A 22,215-nucleotide genomic window follows, 5' to 3' on the forward strand; every position below is an offset into this window, starting at 1 on the left:
CAAGAAAAGATGAAGAAAAAGAAAAAAGAAGAAGGAAAGAGAGGGAAAAAAGAGCCCTGAGAGCCAGTGGCTGAATTGGTGCTGACATCACATCGCCATCTCAAATCAGCCAGCGCTCCTCTCCTTGGATCCCTGCCCCTCCTGTTTCTGCCCATTAATAAGTCTGTCCGTCTCCCGGCCTGTTATTTAAAGCCAAAGAACCTCCCTCTCGCCAAGCTCACTGTGTTGCATCTGTCAGGAGAAAGCAAGAGAAAGAAAGAGAGAGAGAGAGAGAGTGTGTGTGTGAGAGAGAGACAGAAAGAGGGGGTGAAGAAGCAAGAGCGAGAGAAAGCAAGAGAGAGGGAGAGAGAGAAAGAGAATGTGTGTGCGTGTGTGAGTGCGCGAGTGTGTCTTCGGGGGTGTGCGTGTGCGCTAGTGAGAGAACGATCGAGCAGGCAAGAGAGAGAGGGAGGCAGAGGGAGGGAGATAGAGAGAGAGGGAGGGAGAGAGAGAGAGAGGGAGCCAACCGCCAGAGAGAGGAAAAGCGTGCAGTCGAGAGGGCTGAGAGGGAGATAGAGAGAGAGAGACGCGGCGAGCGGAGAGAACACACCAGCGCAAGAAGACAAAGCTATGAAATTCATCCAAGCTGTTTGCCTGCTACTCCTTTGCCCTGCCTTCAGCCTCAACACCAGGTAAGGAGGAGAAAAAGCGCAGTGATTTCTCTTTTGCTTCATAGTCTGGCTTTGAAGGAGGAGAGGGGGAGAAGAGAGGAGTGGAGAGGAGAAGAGGAGAGGAGAGAGGGGAAGCAGCCGGCGCAGTAGCCTTGCCTTGGCTAATGTCTGATATGAATCTCTGTCTGTGTTCAGTGCTGTTGGCTGGCTCTGGCTGCTGTCGCACAAGGATATCTGTATGTTGTGCTTTGAGTGAGTAGAGAGACAGAGATGAGAGAGAGAATGAGAGAGAGATTGAGATAGAGCGAGAGTGATGAAGAAAAAAAGGCGAAAGAGAAGGGGGAAAAAAGAGGACTATTATGCACCCAACTTTCCTCCTCTCTTTCTCCGGCTGCACTCCCGTGTCTGCGTTTCATTTCGTGTTGCTTCACTGAAGAGCTGCCCCCCCTTGTTCATTCAGTCAAGGTGATTAATTGACTGAAATATTCCAGCTGCTTTGACTGAATGGGAGTTCAGAGAATGCTCATTGAAAGGAGCAAGTTTTAGTCATTTGGCAAACTGGCCAGAGGAAATCGTGTGTGTGTGTGTGTGTGTGTGTGTATGCACGCTTGTGTGTGTCTGTGTCTGTAAGAGACTGAGACAGTGTTTGTATATGTGTGTGTGTGTGTGTGTGTGTGTGTGTGTGTGTGTGTGTGTGTGTGTGTGTGTGTGTGTGTGTGTGTGTGTGTGTGTGTGTGTGTGTGTGTCGCGCAGGGTGTGTGGGGGGCTGTATGTGTGTGTGTGTGGGGGGAGTCTATGTGTGTGTGTGTGGCAATGTGCGTGTGTGTGTGTGTGAGCGTGTATGTGTGTGTAGAGTAATGCTGCGGAAGATTTCTGGGGATGAGAAAAGAAGAGAGAAAGGGCGAAAAAAGGAGGAGTCATGCACATGCAGTGGCTCTACTCAGAGATTAATGATTAATTGAACCATTGATAAAATCTCACGACTTTTTGACGTTCTGAAACATGATTTCCACATGTCACTTTCCTTTTCTCTCTCTTTCAAACGGTTTATGGGACATTTTTACATCGCTAGTTTGTCACAGTTACTGCTTGCCATATTTCTCCTGCACGCCAGCCAGTCTCCCCAATGATAATGCTATGCAGAGCAAGCAGCTTGGATGCACACCAAACAAAGCCACCCTCCCACCAACTCCTCTCCACACCTGCTCTCTCTCTCTCTCTCTCTCTCTCACTCTATCTCACACTTTCTCTCTCATCCACATATGCACAATTATTTCCATGTGGGCACGACAAATGGAACAATGGCGAATTTACGACAACCCTTAAAAAACCTGTCTACAGCTTACTGCTTAATGTACATCTGCATTGCCAAATGCTACACAGTGTATGTTTATTTTCATTTGAATGTGCTATTCATATGATTCTTTTCTTTTCTTGTTCCACTGCATTGCATTTATGAGAATGTTTGGAGGTACAATATTAAGTTCTCTGTTTTTAAACAGGTTCAAAATTGTTTGTGGTTCTGCTACTGTAAAGCAATGGGGGGACTGTTAAGGAGAATAATCCGATGCTGTGGTCAGTGTTTTGGACATTGTCCCGCATGGTATTCCTGTGTCAGCAGAAGGTTAAGGGAATGCTTTCATGTTTAGCGCTCCAGTGAACAGATGGCTGGGGTTTTGGATATGTGGCGACACAGCCATAATTTTAAACGAATGCAACCACCAAAAAACAAAAGTTTTCAAACAGAGGGATAATATAATAATCATTGGCACACATGTATGTACATAAAATCAAACAAACACACAAATGCATACTGTACTGTATACACAATACAGGACAGCATACCACAACACAACACAACACAACACAACATAGTGCAATGCTGCACAATGCAATGCAACACAAAACAACACAGCACAGCACAGCACAGCACAGCACAGCACAGCACAACACAGCACAACACAACACAACACAACACAGCACAGCACAACACATCAAATAAGTGAATAACCGAGAATGGCCCAGATGTGCAAATATGTACCTGTAGTGCTTTTATCGGTAAAAAAAAAAGACATTCAAACTTAACGGTCCTCTCCATCAGTCGCATCTCATTTAGGTGTCCACAAACCAGAAACCATACTGTAAAAATACCACCTGCTCTGGCAAGGTAATTAAAGGTGGCAGTATATTACTTCCTCCCTATAAAACCAATGTGAAAATGAGCCGTTTCAATTGCCAGTCAACGTGCATCTGGCCAGCTGACACGTCGTCATTAAAATGGAGTTTAATGGACTCAGCGTGACTCTCGAATGGTAGACAGACACACCACTGACCAGAGTGATGTGTGTGAGTGACAGGTGCGTCCCGTCTCTGTGACAACTATGCTACAGAGCACATATCCTACCTTTAATTACTCCTGTCTCTCCCTCAGCAGATTTTAGAACTTGGCATAGGATGAATGCATAGTAGCGCTCGTCATCCATCTACTGTAAGTAGGTTACAGTAAGCTTCACAAAGTAGAAAGAGAGGGCTGCAAAACAAACTTAGTGCACTGTAGGTGATGCAGTGTTGTGTTTACTTTTGTTTACAGTAAACACAACATCATCTCTGCTGGAATCGGTATTGTAGGGGCATGCTTTACTAAACCCTTTGATACTTTCGTCTTGCATTTTCATGCTGTGCAGTGTTGTACAGGCAACTAAAGAATTATAATTAAGGTCATGGGTCTTGAGGTCTGGATGTTGAGTTTTGTGGACAGTAATGTAGATGTACATCCATGTATGTACTGAATGTATGAGTGACTTTGGGGAAAAGGTTGATGATTTTGTTGCACTTGCCTCTGGAGGCAAGTGTGATCCTGTGAAATGAACTATGATATTTTAGACTCGAATGCTCTTTCTGTGACACTGTGGGACACTTAACGTGACACTGTGGTGTCAAACAGCTCAGGCAAATTGATGTTGACATCCTCTGAATATGTATAAATGGAAATGGGAAGCGCGGCTGGCTGTGTGGCTCCACAGACTATTTACATGTGAAATGTAAATATATCACACTGCTCTGAGGACTGGTGTCTTATTTTAGAATGATATGGGCTTTGTCTCAAGGCGTGGTGGGCTAGATAGCTTAATCTGTGCGTGTGTGTGTGTGAGAGAGAGTGTGTGTGTGTGTGTGTGTGCGTGTGCACATGTGTGTATATGCCTCTGTGCGCACGTATGTGTGTGTAAAGCAAAGGTGTATCATTCTGTGGTGTCAGAGAGTGTGACAAGGAGTCACACCCATTAATGGCTTGGATATTCCCTTGAAGCTCTATTCACTCTCAGGCTTAGGGAAAGTGAAAGGGAATTCAATTTAGCCTTTGTGCAAAAGACTTGGGGACCAATCTCTTCACGGTGCAATGCTGAATATCCTGCACGGTCTAACGAACTTGGTATAATCTCTCCATTGAGGGGGGTGGAGGGGATTACAGACTAACATTAGCTCACTTTACATTCTTCCCCAGTAGACTAATGGTTGTGACTGTCATCAGTTGGGCTAATGTTCTTCTTGCCCCTTGACATTATGTGAACACAAGATCCTCCTCCTCTTTCTCCTCCGTCCTCTTCCATAGAATGAGACATTAAAAACCTGAGAGCCCTGATTCATCACAATGATATTCACATACAATTAACCTGTCTGCCTGTTGACTTCCTTTTTGGTGTGGAACTATGCGAGCGGTTGGGAAAGCGTAGCCTCACCCAGATGCGGTAGGCAAGGTGCTGCTTCGGCACTCTTCCATAGAATGAGACATTAAAAACCTGGGAGCCCTGATCCAAAACAATGACTTTCACCTACAATTAACCTGTCTGCCTGTTGCCTTCCTTTTTGGTGTGGAAGTTTGCGAGCGGTTGGGAAAGCGTAGCATAGAATGTGCGGTAGGCAAGGTGCTGCTTGGGCAGCTCCTCCTGTGTATACTCTACTAATGGTACGCTGCTCGCAGCTTGTGATTAGTTTGAAGCAGAGATGGCCCATTTGGCATGTTTATTTCCCCCGATGCTGTAGTCAGCAGTCTCCAGTAGATATGCGAGCCCAGCGTGCAGAGCAGAGCAGAGCAGAGCAGAGGAGTCCCAGCCAAAAGGAGAGGGAATTAACCCTCTGGAGAGCAGCATGCCAGGATAGTATAGTATGCTGTCTGGGCGTCTTTCAATTGGGGGGGTGGAGATTGCTTACGCACACATGAATACACACACGCACGCGCACCCGCACACACACATGCACGTGCAGACCCACATGCATGTACACACACACACACGCACATGCTCGTGCGCACACACACACAAAGAAACACACACACACACACACACACCATAAAGCTCACACACCATAAAGCTCACCTGCCACACTCACCTGCTCTCTGAAGTTCAACCTGGGCAAGTATAGTGAATCTCCGGGGGCGGGGGGTCAAGAAGGGAAAAATAGCAAGCCGCTTTTCTGACAGACCCCTTGATGTGTCAGGGGCAGGGCTGTGGAGAGGAAAGGCACCTGGGCTTGTAGGTATGCCTGCAGTGATTTTATATATATTTTTTATTGCTGGTAGAAGGCCTGTCTCACCACCATAAATGTTTTTAATGGAATTTTTAAAAATGTTTTCAAGGTTTTTCTTTGAAGTTTCAAAGTGTTCAAAATTAAAACTCTTGTCATTTTTTCCCTCTGAGGAGAGGGGATACAAAGTAGAAAAGTATGGCTTTGTTGTACCGCACAAGGTTGTTTTATTAATGCCACCTGATGGAAATTGCCATTGCCAATTGTATCTCATCTGATATACGGTATGTCTAAAATACTAAATTATACTGCTGGGTGCAGGGCCGACCCAAGCCTTTATGGGGCCCTAAGCAAAATCCCCCTACCCTTGCCCACCAATACCACCACCTACTCAGCAGCAGATGCTGCATAAGCTTCATTTAGGCCTACTTGCACGAGCGAGGGGTAGAAGCTAAGAACATAGGTAGGCTGTCTGTAGATTGTGTACCCATCATGCACTGTACTTCTTGGAGCAAAATTTCTTAAACGAAAAGCCATTTATTATGAAGGAACATCTTTGGCTTGCTTCAACAGTATTACTCTTCATTAGATTCTGTGTTTATTGTAGGGTTTTTACAATTAAAAGTGGTACATAAAAAATGACGTCGTACCCACTGTCATCGACGTGTCCCCCGATATATAATGGCTCCTGCTTCCATTGTAGCTATAAGTGATACATGAGAAAGAAATAGATAACTAGGGAAAATGATGGAGAGTTAATTCCTTCCTGGAACTTTGCCGTTAACAGGGGGGGGCCCTGGTGGCATTGGGGCCCTAAGCCATCGCATAGTTTGCATATGCCTCGGGCTGGCCTTGGCTGGGTGTGTCAGTAAGACAGAAAAGTCTGCCGTTGGAAATAAAATACCTTGACATTCTTTGAGTTACATATAAAAAACTTGTTGAACATCTTAAAAGGAAACAGAAACACTAAATTTAATTTCCAAAATTCTTGTACTGATAAAAGTATGCCTCTGCCTGGTATCTACTCTTTTTTTTGTTATGGAGCCCATCAGATCAGCCGATAATTGGAATTCACGGAACACACTGTAATCCATGTACCATAGCGGCTGTATTGGCGACATGACAACTGAGAGGGATTGCAATCAGAACCCCCGCCTTTCCGAGATAATTCGAGCCCAGTCAAAAAGATGTTCTAATTTGTGCTGATGACAACATGAATTTATGGCCGCATCAGGAAGATGCCAATATCTGCATTAGCTTCTCGAGTAAAAATAATAATCTCATGCTAATAGTCTTCTGGCTCCACCACATTGATGTTTTGCAGCTCACCGCCGAGTTCCTTGCATTGCTTTACGAAATTGAACTGTACACTTGGAACCACTTCCATTTCTCATCTGGCTCACTTGATGATGCTGAAATATGAGTGAGAACCATGCAGAACAGACAACCTGGTATTACGATACAGGCCATAAAGGCAGATCAATATACATTACAATGGTAGTGGGAATGTGTTCTGTTTGCTGCACAGAATAATAAACAGTGTAATAGGATTTTAAAGGCTACGATAAATAAATATCCCCTGGGGACTAATACTGGAAAGAGGTTGAGGGAGGCACACTGTAGGTCTCTGTGTGTGTGCGTGAGAGAGACAGACAGAGACAGACAGAGAGAGAGAGAGAGAGAGAGAGAGAGAGAGAGAGAGAGAGAGAGAGAGAGAGAGAGAGAGAGAGAGAGAGAGAGAGAGAGAGAGTTGAGAATCCCTGCGTGAGGGTGACATTAGTGGCACACATCTAATGGGCTTCCACTCACTGAAAAGAAACAGCTTAAAAGGCAACTCAAGTTTTTTTTCTTTTCCCCTCCCTTGGAAACGGGCGTGTGAAAATGGATTTCAGATCTGTGTGAAACATTTCTCTGACTCTGTTGTCAAGGCGCACAGTAACTTTTAATTCTTTTCAAGTGCATTGTGTTTATCAAACCTCAGCAATCGAAACTGGCAGAAGAATAGTGACACTTTATCCACACGAACCTCAGATCACACTGCATCAGCAGCAGAGAAGAACGACCAAGGAAAAAAAATAAACAACACTCTTTTGAAATGGCAGATGAAAAGTCTCCATTAATCTTCAGCCGTGATTAAATCAACACGACATACCATAACAGAGGCACCCCGTGACGAGAACCTGAATGCCACCACACGCATACAACATGATCATGTCTCGCCAGCAAGCGAGCAGGCAAGCTGAATGTGATGTGTTGGACTCCAGTAGGTGACTGAAGTCTTTGCACACACTTTGGCCTACGATGATAGGAGCTCTTCTCGTTCCAATGCTTGTGTGAAATTGGTTGGTTTTTGGAGCTCTGCTCCGAGTAGAAGGAGTGGGGTGGGAGGTGGTTCTGGCTGGTGGGAGGGGAGCTTGGTCCTATCTCTCTCTCTGTACTCAAATGCTCAACTGGACTGAAATGTGGCTCTTCACACAAAGAGCATCCTTCCAATCCTTGAAATACTGGCTGCAACAAAGCTAACTCTCTCCATTCCCGGAGAAAATGATCTCCGGAATTATGTGACATGAGAAGAATATTTTCTGGCTAAAATAATCTATTCGCAGATGGCTGAACTTGATTGGCAGCAGTGCTCCGACATCCTGGGGTATGCTAATGGCGAATCCCTGGTGACATCAAGGGGCCTGGTATGGTGAGCGTCGAGCGTCGAGCTTCGCAAGAGTGCAGCGTTTCCCGCTCACCACCACGTCTACCACCGTCCCCTGTGGCCGCCGGGCTCTTAGGTGGTTTTCTCTTCACACGCACCCACACACACACACACACACACACACACTGCACGGCACTCCAGCATAGCGGCTCACAGCAGGTGGCAGGCAAGCAGGGATGAGAAGGAAGAAAAAAGGAAAGGAAAGGAATGGAATGGAAAGAAAAGACAGGGAATGGAAAGGAAAGGAATGGAATGTAGAGGAACGGAAAGGCAGGGAAAGGGAAAGGAAAGGAAAGGAATGGAATGGAAAGGAAAGGAAAGGAAAGGCAGGGAAAGGGAAAGGGAAAGGGAAGGGAAGGCGATACCCTTTTAAAGGTGTCTTGTGTTCGCTGTTGCTTTTTCCTTCCCTTCGCCTTTTGTAGTTTCTCTTTTTTCCCCGAGATGGAGGTCGATGAATTACGATGAGTTGTGCTTTCGTTTATAGCCACCCTGTGTTGTACTGCCTGCACAATTCATGACCGCCTCTGCCCGTCTCCTTTGTCAATGAGTTGCTTTAAACAGCTGCCCTGCCACTGTTAGCCCGGAGACCACGCATGTAACACATACAACAACAAAAGACAAGTGTGGCAGGAATCGCAATGAGTATATGTGTATGTGTGTATGTTTGTGTTTGTGTGTGTGGTGGGGGTACGACCCCACATCACTTTTTTATTGGATTTGAACTTAACAAGATGCTTCTAAGGCAGTCTGTAAATGTTACATTTTGTTTCCTGTGGTTTGTTTGTCGTCTTAATTCCTTGTACTATACAGTATATACATTTTTTGTATGCATGGGCAAGAGTGTAATATATTTGTTTCTGTTTGGGTTTCTATTTTTCCTCACAATGCTTTCGGTTACAGGTGAAATAGGCACCTTTCCAAAGACACCAAGCAGAACAATACAGCATATATTTTACAAAGCTGCATATAGTATTATGACTTGGAGGGATGCATTCAGCATTATCTTCGCCTAAGAGTGATGAAAACGGCCGTTTTTATGACTTGATCCATCAAATACTTCACCCTGAGTTAATTTACATGGTGATAAAGCCACTGAAAAACGAAAGAAGGGTTTTATTTTGCCCTTGTCTAGTGGAATTGTTCAGAGATTACCCCACAAGCAGGATTTGTATTGACCCATTGTTCCTTTGTCTTATTGATTGTTGTTTTTTTATTAAAATAACCTTGACTTTCTCTCGAGAGAAACACTGGTGCTTGTCACTCAAAAACCTTTTTTTTGTAACCCTGGAAATGTGTCTCTTTTGAGTGTGAATTTGAGATAGTGTGTGTATGTGTGTATGTACTTCAGGGTGTGTGTGTGTGTGTGTGTGTGTGTGTGTGTGTGTGTGTGTGTGTGTGTGTGTGTGTGTGTGTGTGTGTGTGTGTGTGTGTGTGTGTGTGTGTGTGTGTGTGAATCTGTGAGTGTCTGTGTATGAGTTAGTGTGCTATTCAACGCACATCTCTGTGTGAGTGCGTGTGCCTGTATGTTTGTGTGTGTGCGCGAGCGTGCGTGCGTGTGTGTACTCTTAGGTAGGGCTGCAGGAGGATGGGTTAGAGGCCAGCGAGGGGGGCATGTGAATACATGGCCTGGCTGTTAGTTATTTTTATTCTCCCATCAATCAAGCCATCAGCCTCAATCCGGGCCCCTTGGAACCCAAGTGCCTTTTTTCCGAAATCGAGGGTGACACTTAATGACATTGACAATGACATGGCACTTCTTTGGAAGGACGATGCAGTGTTTTATACTGTGAGTGAGCAAGTCCCGCAATATTGGAGTCACGTAGTCCCACTTGTGACTGGCTTAGAAAAACACAACCTGATGGGCTGGCTGAATAGGGGCCGACGTCATGGGAAAATCTAACTTGGCCACCAGTACAAGTGCACTTGAACATTAACTATTCGTATGCCCCTTAATCAGGTCATAAGGCACTATCGATGGGAAACCTCCATGACGAGTATAATTCTTTAGAATAATGTCTAGATCTTGTGCTACTGTTTACAGGATCAACTGAAGGAATTGATTTTGTTTTTGTTATGGTGTGATAATATTTTCTGCTATAGGGCCCGAATGATTAGCACAGCCACACTGACCGTGAACACTTGGAACAGTGAAAACTAAGCGGAAAATATAAAACTGCACGACAGCAGCACAAACGCCTGCTTTCTGTCTAGCGGCTCAGTACTTGATCACCTCCCGCTATCTAAATTGTGATCGTGTCTCTTGTTTTTTTTCCTCTTCTTCCCCCATTCCTTCACATGGCCCCACAAACCATTCCTTGTCTTGCTCCCTTTCTAATGGGCCGTAATTGGTCCCCCACGGTAAAAGGCGAAACGCTCACGGGCGTGGCTCACCACTGATTAGAGAGATTAAAGAGGCCGATGAGAAATTGGGTTGGGCATGAACAAAAGAAAAATCATAAATAATACACATTTTCAAAAATAAATAAATAAACTTTAAAAAAGCCTTTTTGCCCTGAGCTATGAAAACAAAGCTACCATGTACACAGCTTATAGACTATATACTGAACCGTATGTTGCCAGGCCTCTCTGTCTTCTAGCAATTCCAGGAAGGACTCCACAGGCCAAAGGACAGTGGGGGCTGTTGCTTGACTTTGAGGTTTGCCCTGAGGTTAGAAACGCTTTGCTGGGATGAACATGAACTATGATTCACCTTTGTGGTCATCGCTACTGGGGCAATTCATTTCTCTTTCCCCTCTCAACTTCTTTTGCCCTCTATCCCAGGGATTTCACCATGTTACAATCATGGTGCTGGATGTTTTAAAAATACACCTTGCCATTATTTTCTTTCAACTATACAGTTTCTTCCATGGCTTTCATACTTCAAAACCTCTGAGGTCTCTGGCCAAGAGGCTGGGTCTGTGCATTTAACATCATTATTGTGCTACTGATCCTAAATACCTGGAGCAGAAATTATTAATTAGGTTGGGCACCAAAGGAACTGCCTTACAATCTTGTTCATTTCTCTCGCTTAACAAAGTCCAAACCTTAAGTTGGCGGAGCTCGAAGAGACCATACATGCTATCGATTCCAGACCAACTGAAGAGGATTTTTTAGTGATTTTTTGGGCTCACTCAACTCTGAACACACAACAGAGCAGATTGTTCCCAGCCGAACAGCCTTTGAGGAAGGGTGATAGAGAAAGAAAAGGGGAAAAAAAACAAGTTGGATACTGATAATAGAATTCACAATGGATGCAAGTGACCAAAAGTGTTGTGTAACCTCTATTTCACTTAATTGGAAGCAGGCTATTGATCGCTAGTTTGTACTGTCTTAATATAGACCTATTTGAGAGGAATCGTCAATACTGTACGCTAGTATGAAATCTAGCAAAGACCACATCCACTCATTTATCATGCTTCGACCTCCGAGTGACCTAAATGAATACATTATTGCCTTGCTTTAGCATTGGCAAAAATTTCAACCCCTTTTGATACCGAATCTATTGACTGAGATCGCAGGCTGTGTTTCAAAGCCCCGGTAGCAAGGCACTTAAATGAAATGAAACGTGGCATTGCATACAGCCAGACAGCTTTGTAAGAGTTAGTAATGAGCGGGAAAATGGTGCTTTTACAAATAAATACAGCCGCACATAAATAAATCAAGTAAACACATAAAATACGACAACCCCAATTATGAAAGTGCACATACCAGGACATAATAACTAATACCTGCTTCAGCGTTCTATACTGAATACCACCGTGGGGCAAAATCGACTTTAAATTGCGAATGGTCCATTATCCAGAGAGAGAAAGCTTTCTTCGCTAAAAGCCGAGAAAATTACTGGGTGGTGCTTCTTACGAGCATTACTTTGCGTCTAGCCCGAGAAAACTTACCAAGTCACATGTTCTTTTCAGAATGCACATAGCTCCCATAGTGACTGACTTTATACCTACTCTGACCTTGGCTGGCGGAATATAAAGCACTGCAAATCCTTTATTTTCAGTCAATACACCATCTGAAATTGCCCAACTTGCTTTCTGGAAAGGTTCAGGTCCGGGAAAGAGACATGTGGGTCTCAATTCACAGCACAGACAGGCAGAACTCAGCCAATTAGCCAAGCCCAAGTTCAAAGATTGCTGATTCAAACCCTTTGAAACGATGAACCACAGGCAAACCGAAATGATGAACAAGACTAAAAAATGTCCTATTCCCCCACCTCAAACCTGTCTACTTCACCGTATATGTGCTAGAAGATACTGTATACAGCCCTTGTCACCATCTTGGCAGTGGAAGAGGGTTGTTTTTCCAAACTGTTGCTACAGGTTGAGAGGTTAGAGAGCTCCGGGAGAGAGGCATGAACTGCCACACTGTGAAAAACAGTACTGTGCCTGCACACAAGCCAGACTTTTTTTCTGACTGAGTCTTCACTAGCAGCACTACCAATATTATTTAATGAGCATATCTCATTTATTCATGGATTTTTTCTCAACTGGGACTACTGAACTGGAAAATCTCCCTTGCCTTTTCAGAAAAGAGTTTGGGTTGAGTGAGGTAACAATAATACTCATAAATCAAGTGCAGGCTAAGTGTGTGCTGTCATTAACAACTGCATCACAGTGTAATAATAAACAAGCCGGCAGATTGAAGTTTGCACACAGGCAGAGCAATACGAATGATAAAAGATTTGTCAATGTAGGCCTACCCTACTTTTTAAATAAAAAACCCCAAACTATAGCACAGTTTTAGATTTTTGTGCACACACTATTGCCTGTATACTGGATGTGCAACTTTCATGCACACACATTCCTATGTTGCCGATGTTCACATCTGTGTACAGCCTACCCTTTAAACCCCTCCTTTACTGTTTTCAAAATGTCATATCAGTGTTTCCCTGCTGTAGTACTACATACATCTGAATCTTTATCAGCCCTTCCTCACACTCGCACTGATGACACTTGGACGCATTTCGTTATTTTTATCTCATCTCTCCCTCTTCATTTTCTCGTGTCCAAATTCATCTCGGATGACAGAAGTGGGTTCTTTTGGAGTGCGTATCTCTCTCCACTTCACTTTGCAGCCATTTCGAGGGGGGGACACTTGGCACCGATAAGTTTCCCAGGAGTGTGTCTAGAGAGCGCACATTTTGTGACCATTGGTCCTCAAGAAGAGGGAGAAAAAAAAAAGATAAAGCCTCCTTCCGGGCTGCAGAAGCAGCTTATCTTTGTTTTTCCTATTGTAATAGCCTTCGCGATTTCCCCTCTAGTCTCCCCCCACCACCTCTCTCTCTTGTAAATGAGAGACACCAAATTCACACCGTTTCTTCACCACAAATCCACCTCAGCTCATCTTCACTCTGCTGTTCACTGGGGAGTAAGACATAACACCCCCATTTCCTCCAGTAAAGGTGCAGTGTGCATTCACAGAAATTCAAACAATGGACAGAAACTCATAGCCGCTCAGATTTCTCCACTCTGTCTTTGGCTTTATCTCACTATAGCACGAGGGTCAGGAATTCCCTCTGGCAACTCGTACTGTAGCCTCCGCATTATGCTGTGTGTTTGTGTGTGTTTTTTTTCTCTCCCGTCGACTAAATGTTTAGAGAGCAGAGGAAGACTCGTTAGGAGAGGAAAACAGTCAAGGCTGAGGCTGGCGCTCTCAATTTCAGCAGTCTTGGTTATATAACTTCACATCTTTTTGCTCCTTGACAGCCTTTTTAGGAGAGAGAGAGAGAGAGAGAGAGAGAGAGAGAGAGAGAGAGAGAGAGAGAGAGAGAGAGAGAGAGAGAGAGAGAGAGAGAGAGAGAGAGAAAACAAGAGGGGTATTTTTTGTTGAATTTGTGCTCTAGATCAAGGATGTCAAACTGAGGCCCGGGGGCCAAATCTGGCCAGCGGAGTCATTTTCTTTGTGTATTACAGTTGGCCCACCAACACCATTAATGTACAGTGTAACAAAACTTGAATGTGAAACTTGGTGTGTCACAGGAACATGAGTGGGCCCAGGTCAATGAAACAGCTCACACTCATGGGCAAAACAAATATGATCAGGCACATTTGAAATAACATATATGATGGGAAAAAGTGTGTGGAATTAATATGACTTTCAAGTGCAAGCCCAATTTTTGTCAATTTAAATATATATATATATAAAGTTCAGCTCACGACTTTGTTTAAGTTGTTGATTCAGTCAAGTTGATTCAGTCACCCTTGGTCTATGAATCCATTGTTGGTGTTAATACAAGTGCATCAAGGCGTGGTTGTACTGTGCTGTGACAGTGACTTTATCTGTCTTATTATCTGTCTCTTATTTGCACTGTGTGTGTCACCGCGTACACAACATCCCGTTAAGTTGGGAAAACAAATCAAGGATGGACGCCCTCCGCGCTGATTGGAGGCATGTCTTACAGAGCTCACATGTCCATTAGCCTGTGGGTAGCTCACGTGTGAGTGCCGAGCAGAGCAGGGGAGAGTGTTTGTTTATTCCTTTCAATGTGGCCCCTTTGGGTTGCCGAGGTCTTGTCGTTGCCGTGGTGCGAAGGGTTGCCGGGCAGGAGGTGGTGTGTGTGTGCGTGTGTGAGAGAGAGAGTGTGTGTGTGTGTGTTGTTATGTTGCCGAAGTCCACAGCTCCCATTTGCCAGGGCTGCCTGTCTGAATGCTCGCTTGGCTGAGCCGCGCCTGGGTGACGGCGTTGACAGGATGACAGGAGGACTGCACTCGTGTGAATGCCAATGCAGGGAGCACTGTTTCAGGAAGAGCAGCATATAGAGAGAAACAAACACACACACAAACACACACATAGAGAGGCACAAACACGCACACACACGCACACACACACAGAGGCAAAAACACACACACACATCGTCACACACACACACACACACACACACACACACACACAGACACACGCACGCACGCACGCACGCACGCACACACGCACGCACGCACACACACACACACACGTAATCACTGTCCAGTCAGAAGCCAAGAGCATGCTGGTTCTCAGTTGCTTGAAGGTGACATGCATGCTTGCACACAGCACATGTATGTGTGTGAGCACACGCCCACATATGTACACACATATGTACACACGCACACGCACACATGAAATCATGTACATGACACACACACACACACACACACACACACACACACACACACACACACACACACACACACACACACACACACACACACACACACACACACACACACACACACACACACAAACACACACAGTACTGACACGGGGAGTCAAGGTTTTAAGGAGAAGGATGGCATGATGGACGAGCGTTACAGCACATTAGGCTGATAGAACAGTAATCAGGAGTGAAGGATGCTATTCAACACACAACAGCGGAGGGAAAAAAAGACAACCAATGTCAAAAAACAAGCTGGGGGTGTGGCAGAGACGCTGCCAACGTTTCATGCAAATGATTTATCTTTACCCCCAGGGAGCTATGCAAGACCTTTTGAAGGAAACGGTAGATCATGGTAGAGCAGGGTCTTTACTCATCTACCAGGTTTTATGGTTTTCTGTAGTAGGTTGTGCAGTGCAGGGCTGATGGTTTTCAGTCTCGTGTTCTATGAAGCAGTCATATGTCAATATTACAGTGCGTGTAGCATGCACATATTACAATGTCAAGCCTAAAGGGGTCTCTTGCATGGCCTCTTCATGCAGATGGGGCTGTTGACGGGCAAGCTGACATTGCTGAAAACACTCAAGCCCATCATGGCAGCACTGGTATTACATTACAAATGGTCGTAGCCTCTTTGCACAGATGGGCCCGCCGGCGGTAGGGTGGCCAGACGTCCGTCTTTAGGACCGACCGTCCGTCTTTTCAGTGCCTTGTCCGGTGTAAGGCACAGCATTAAGCCAGACAAATGTGCATTAAAATGCATGAAATCGCATCTAAGAAACACACATTTTCTTGGGGGAGGACCTCCAACCCCCCCGGCCTAAAATATGTCCTCCTTTTTCCTGTCTCGGAGATGGTCACCCTAGCCGGCGGGCCTGTTCACTCATTGCTGAAAAGACTCAACTACGTCATACAGTAAAAAGACAGATATGACATTACTGAGAGCCTTAAGTAACACAGTAAGACTTTGTTATTACAATTGTGGTGACCAATTGTGAGGTTATTTGTAGAGAGTCACTTGTGCACAATCCCTGGTGCTGAACAAAAAAACACGTATTATTTGAAAAAAGGTTCGCACACTTCTCTGGATTTTTCTTTTGAAGTTATTTTTTCTTCTTTTTTATTTATTCATTGGTAATAATGACGTTTCGACCTCCGTGAGGTTATAACATAGTATCTGTGCAAAGGACTTAATTGACAGATCAAGACTTACAGGTAAGCTTATCAGGTTATAGCTCTGAGAGGCTCTGTGTGAAGGAAGATGTTAAGCAACAAGGCGTTCAGCTGAGGTGCTATTTTAAGTCCACAGGTGTTTGTGTTTACACTTCGCTCAAAATTAATGGGAGCGAAAAACAAACAACATGCAAAATATAAACAATCCTAGCATCTATGACCTTACAGAGCCCTTGTGGTAGAAGTAGGAGAGTACTGGCAGAGGACATATTACTTACTGGTAATTGGCTAGTTGGATTTGCCAGACTGCAAGCATTTAGCAAGCAACTGATAAGTACCCGTGAAAATTTGGGCACAATCTGCTACTGCGGCCCTATTAGCCTGTCAGGGCACTGCCGCCAGGTGTGTCGAATGATTGCAGCACTCAGGTGAGCCACCAAATACCCTGGGGTCACTTCAAACATGCCAAGCTGTATAGGACAGAGTGTACCAGGATGACGGTGACTAACACACACACACACACACACACACACACTGCAAAGATACATCATACAGTTTTACTGAGTCACACACAGACGCACACACAGTGCACACACATACCGTAAACTATAATACACACACAACACATACACACAACACACACACACACACAGGTGCCCAAGAGCAATCCATCACTGCACTGAATGTATTAATTGGTTCACTACAGGCATACGGTGTATAAGTGGAAACGAACCTGAGCGCACATGGTACATTTCCTATCCAGCCAAAGCTCAGGCATGCTACACACCCACACACATGCTCATACACATACATTTACACACACGCCACGCAGACAAAAATGCGCGCACACATGCATGCACGCACCCACACGTGCACACGCACGCACGCACGCACGCACGCACACACACACACACACACAAAGACAGAACCAAAATAACACTGAGCAAGCCAGGAAGCAGGAGAGGGAGCGAGCAAGTTGGCTGGCGCATCTCTTCCCCTATGATATGGCCTTCTTGTTTCATTAGTGTTTATGACATTCCACGCTCACCAGGAGTCGTTTCAGCAGCCCGAGTCTGTGGAGCCACATGTCAAAGTGGATCACAGCAGCCTCCGTGGGCACTCTTCCGTAGGCGATTTTTCACGGCATGGTGTGTTTTTCCTGGGCTTTCTCTGAATCTGAACATTTTTTTTGATTGTCTGCAAGAGGCAGAGGCAGAGCTTGCTTTCTATTCTTCAGTCTCTGCTAAAACATACTGTAGATTGGGCCTATGGTTGGAGAGATTGAAAATGCAAGTGGAGTTGGATGTGAGATGCATATTGTAGGATAGTGTTGGATGTTTTTTTGCATGTATAAAGTGTGTGTGTGTGGGGGGGTGGGTGCAAAAACTGGAAGGCGCTTCAAAGAGAGGTGGAGGCCAGTGTGTTGTGAGGCTTTGCCTGAGTTGCCCTTGAAGTCAAGTTAGTGTAAAGACAATATTAAACCATTATCAATATAATAGTCTTGTGAGGAAATCAGTGAAAACCCAATGAGTCAAGCTAAATCACAACATATATGCATTCACTAAACAGCTTTCATCGAGAACTCTTTAAATATAAGCATTTAGGCCCTGCTGTGGTCTGATGGTGGGTTACACTGGGTTACTGTTTGAGTCCGGCCCGGGTCATTTTCCGGTCCTTCCCCGTCTCCCCTCCACTGTCCTGGCAAAAAGGCCCTAAAAATTAAAATATAAGCATTTAACAATTACTTGCTAGGCGTAAGAGTTAGGCCTACATCTGTTGAAAAATAACGCTTCTCAAACATGTTTTAGAAACGCAAACATCACTGCCCCACAGAACTTTCTTTTATATTGGTAATCACATAACTTTATCCTGCCATGTGTTTAAAATAAACAAAAAGTTCAGCTTAGATTTGATGACAAGCTAACATTGCTTGTTTGATTGTCAAGATCAATATTATTCAACCTTATAAACGCGTCCATTTCTGAGAATTTATGCGGGCATAAAATGCTAAATGTCATTATTCGGCTCAATAGTCTAAACTCGCCTAAGAGAACACATTTGCCACTTTGGACTGGGGTATTAAAATGAAAACCGTGTAGCCCACAACTTTTCAGAAATGTCAAGCTTCAGCAAACATTCCAACTGCTCTGCAACTTGTGGAGGCAGAAGAGGTCAAGTACATTTGCTATGGAAATGAAACTTCAGGTAGAAAGCTGCTTTGTTGCCATAGTACTGTAGGCTTGTTTCGCTGCTTTCTCCAATAGGTCAGTCCAATTAGGCGGGAATATGTGAACAGAAACACAAAGAAATGTCACTGTATTTAAATCATGGATGACATTCATTTACTGCTGACTGAGCACTTAATTTGGGTCACACAAATTTGAATACATCTTCCTGGATATACAGTAACCGAGATATTCAATGGGTTCGACCTTTAAAACAAACATTTCATTATATTTTACGTTTGGCACGCAGGATGTATGTGTAGGGTATCTGTGTGCTTTTAGTAATAATTGACAATGACTTCCTCATGACATCAGAAATATCAAATACTGTATTGATAGCAATAGTTTTGGTTTCATTGATGGAACTTTGGTAGATCTGGTTTATCTTCTAATTACCAAATCCTTTGTCTCCTCCCAAAGAGGAGAGTATTATGCCATATTGAATTTAAAACTCATGTATTGATATACAACTCTATATTCACCAGACACAAGCTGTTTTTGTGTGAGTTGGCACCACTTAACTTCAACCCAAACATATGAACCAAATAATCTGTGTATGAATTTTACAGAGGCAATTTTGCTCATGGTTGCTTGCATAGGTTAGTCTGACTTGGCATCACAGGGACAGAGATGCATAGCATAATAATAGCCTATTTTAGCAAATGTTTTTCATTATTATCTACTGTCAATTTAACATTTCAATTCTTTCCAACCTCTCTAATATAGAACTTCAGTTTAGTGCATTCATATTATTCAGACTGCGTAGGAAAATTGCCTCACTTCTCTGCATTATACTACCAGTAATACACCCTGACCCTAAAAGCTACTCTCAAGAGAACGACACAGATTTGACATTTGGTATTCAAATGACTAGCATAGTTTCTGCATGCACACAGGCTTACTGTATATGAAATAAAATAAAAATCTGTGCTAATCCAGGGCAAGAGGGGAAAAAAATTCCTTGGACAGGTTTCTGTTGGCACCAAGCTAAAACAGGGTGACATTTTAGCTTGGTGTGAATGTAGGACCGTCCTCAGGAGAGCAGGGTACCTCCACTTCAAACTGTTGTCATGTGCCAGTTGCCTTTTGTGCGCCATCCTAGCCAAATGTCATGGCATTTTGCATTCTAAATCCTGCTCTAGCCAGGGAGAGCACAGTGTAAGGGCTGGGATAGGGAGACTGCATTCATTAGACACAGACCTCTTTCTGTCTTTGCACTGCCACTGATCCAAATCTCAGATGGAGCCTAACCCCACGATTCATACCGAATGGAAAACACGCAGAGGCACTACATATATTCAATTTGTCTGAGTCATACAATTTTTGTTTTGAAGCTACATGTACTTACTGTAGGGGCCAAATACATATATTATGCATGTTGCTATGCTTCTGTAAACAAAATATACATGCTCTCACATTTACATCTGTGCTTGGAATAAAAGTTTCCAACTCACTGCAACACTGCAGCAGTGCAGCAACAATAGTCACAGTATACACACAGCCCAAAGCTACCGCAATGAAATGTTTATATCGACGTCCCTGTGTGTACTGACTGACAGCACGGGTGATTTGGTGTGTGTATAATATTTAAAGTTTCACGCTTGGCTGATGGATGGATGGCTGTCTACCCGCCCCATCAGCAGGAGACTGCGTGTGCCACCGATGTGGAGCTGGCCATCTGCCGCCTGCTAGGCCTCATTCAGACGACCTCGACACATCTTATCTCCTCCGGCGTCTCCATTGTCTTTCATAGCACAACATAGCACAGCATGACAGGCAGCTTGAGGATGTGAGCACTTTTCAAACAAACAAAAAATGACGAAAAGCCTCGAATCAAGATGCAGCTGACACTTCATCTTCTTCACACGAGTTTGTGGAGGAGGGGATAATAAAGCGATTAATTCTCATGATCAGCGAGGGGCTTTTTATTAATCACTTTTTCCACACCAAATTATTCGGCTAATATCATGCTCCTAACAAGGCTTAAGCATTTCTGGCAATGATCGAAAACTGTGAGAAACATTAGTTTATGGATTACAAGTGGCAGATCACAGCCTGTGTGTGGTATTAAATAAACAGGCCAAAGATTGCAAGCATTCTGTTAACTTGGCACCATGTACTATTTAACACATTTGTGCTGGTTTAACTTGGTGGTGTGACCTTTTTAAATACCGTGTCAAGAGGTGTGAGGAAAAGGTTACAAACTTTTAAATCCTGGTATTTATTTTTAAGACTCATAATAAATGCTTGAAGACAAACACTTAAATATGAATCACACAGAGTAAAAGCAATGGATGAAGGTCATGATGTTCCTACAGTGTGTTAGCCTCGTGCTGATATTCCTCAGCAAAGGCTTGTGATCCCATCACTTCGTCACAGTTATGTGGATGTGTAATAGTGGTTGTGTACACACAAAAGCGCCATATAAGCAGCACACATCAACAGTATTTCAGCAGAATTCAGCACAAAGGGGCACTGTGCACAACATTCTGAATGAGCTGTGCATTCTACGTTCTAACATTCTTAATGCATTATGTACCTCACATTAAATGTTCTCTATAAAATGACCATTTTCAAAAGGCTGTTTTTGTGAGAAAAAGGAAAATCTAAAAGCTTTATGCAACAGTCTAATGCTTTTAAACAAACCTGTAAAGATATCAATCCACACTAGAGAATTAGAGTCCAGAAATGAATGGTTTGCGGCCTATCTGCAACAATATTACTTTTCACCATTGCATGAAATTAGATTTCTTTGAAAGGGGCTTTCATGGTGGCTGATGAAACTGAAAAGATAACGCCATCCGACAAAAATATTATATAAAATAGAATTAGGCTATATAAAATGTAATATCTGCAAGGAAACTGGAATTAACTGATCTGACTACCCAGTCACTGAAAGATTCATTTGGCATTTATATAATCCAATAGAATTTGCTACTACACACACAAGCTACACTGTTAGTATATGTTCATGTGTGTGTGTACATGTGTTTGTTTATTACCACGAGCCCAATGAACATCTGAAATTATTTATTTACTTGTAAGAATATCGCATTAGGGCTAGTTAAGCACAGTTTACAGTGTAGACGCTGGTGAGTGCACCTATGTGGGATTACTCATTGAGTTAAGTGACTAAGGCCTTGTATAATGCATTATGCAACCGCCTTCAACACAAGTGCCTTTCCTTGGCAGACAACAACATCTGAGCGCCGACGTCGGGCTTGGTGACATGGCGGTGTGAATCCCATTAACTTAATGCATGAGACTAATAATAAAATGTTACTTTTCTGCGCTAACTGGATTAGCAATGATTATTTGTTTGCAGGGATTTGCCCTGCTGCTAGACTACAAAGGTGCTCTCCGACATGCAAAGCCTTTAAGCAAGTTCACAGAATTCACATGGCTGCCGTCTGCCGCCACCCCAGCAGCAGCAGCCCCTGTCAAAGTCAATACCGCTCTCTAGGTCAAGCAGCTTAAAGGTGAAAAGAATTCATGCAGTTTTAAAAGGATCATTTGTTAAAGTTTACATAGCAGCTTTAATGGAAATCAACCATAAGCTACCCAACTTTTTTTTCTTTCAAAAGACTATCTTCTAACAAAGATTTGCTATTAGGGTGAGTATAGCTTTGTAAGTGTATAGACCCATTGGCCACTTTCAGGTTCCCTCACACCATAACTCTTGCTCTCATTGCTGTGATAAGGGAATAGAAAGCAATGTCTTAGTCAAATGATACTGGGGGAACAATAGAGCAGCGTAAATGGCCCCTCTATGTGCACCGAGAGCTCCTCACAAGGCCGCGATGATGG

General features: G+C 43.8%; 1 protein-coding gene across 1 annotated transcript in view; it reads left to right on the plus strand.

Moving 5' to 3' along the window:
* The first annotated feature begins 552 nt into the window (after positions 1–552).
* Positions 553–22,215, plus strand: part of luzp2 (leucine zipper protein 2) — a 111,936-nt gene continuing 90,273 nt past the window's right edge. The window contains exon 1 of the mRNA XM_063188990.1: positions 553–671. Coding sequence (XP_063045060.1) covers positions 610–671 — 62 coding nt within the window. The 5' untranslated portion in view covers positions 553–609. The remainder of the gene's footprint in view (positions 672–22,215) is intronic.

Source organism: Engraulis encrasicolus, chromosome 22, assembly GCF_034702125.1.
Source record: "Engraulis encrasicolus isolate BLACKSEA-1 chromosome 22, IST_EnEncr_1.0, whole genome shotgun sequence".
NCBI lineage: Eukaryota > Metazoa > Chordata > Actinopteri > Clupeiformes > Engraulidae > Engraulis > Engraulis encrasicolus.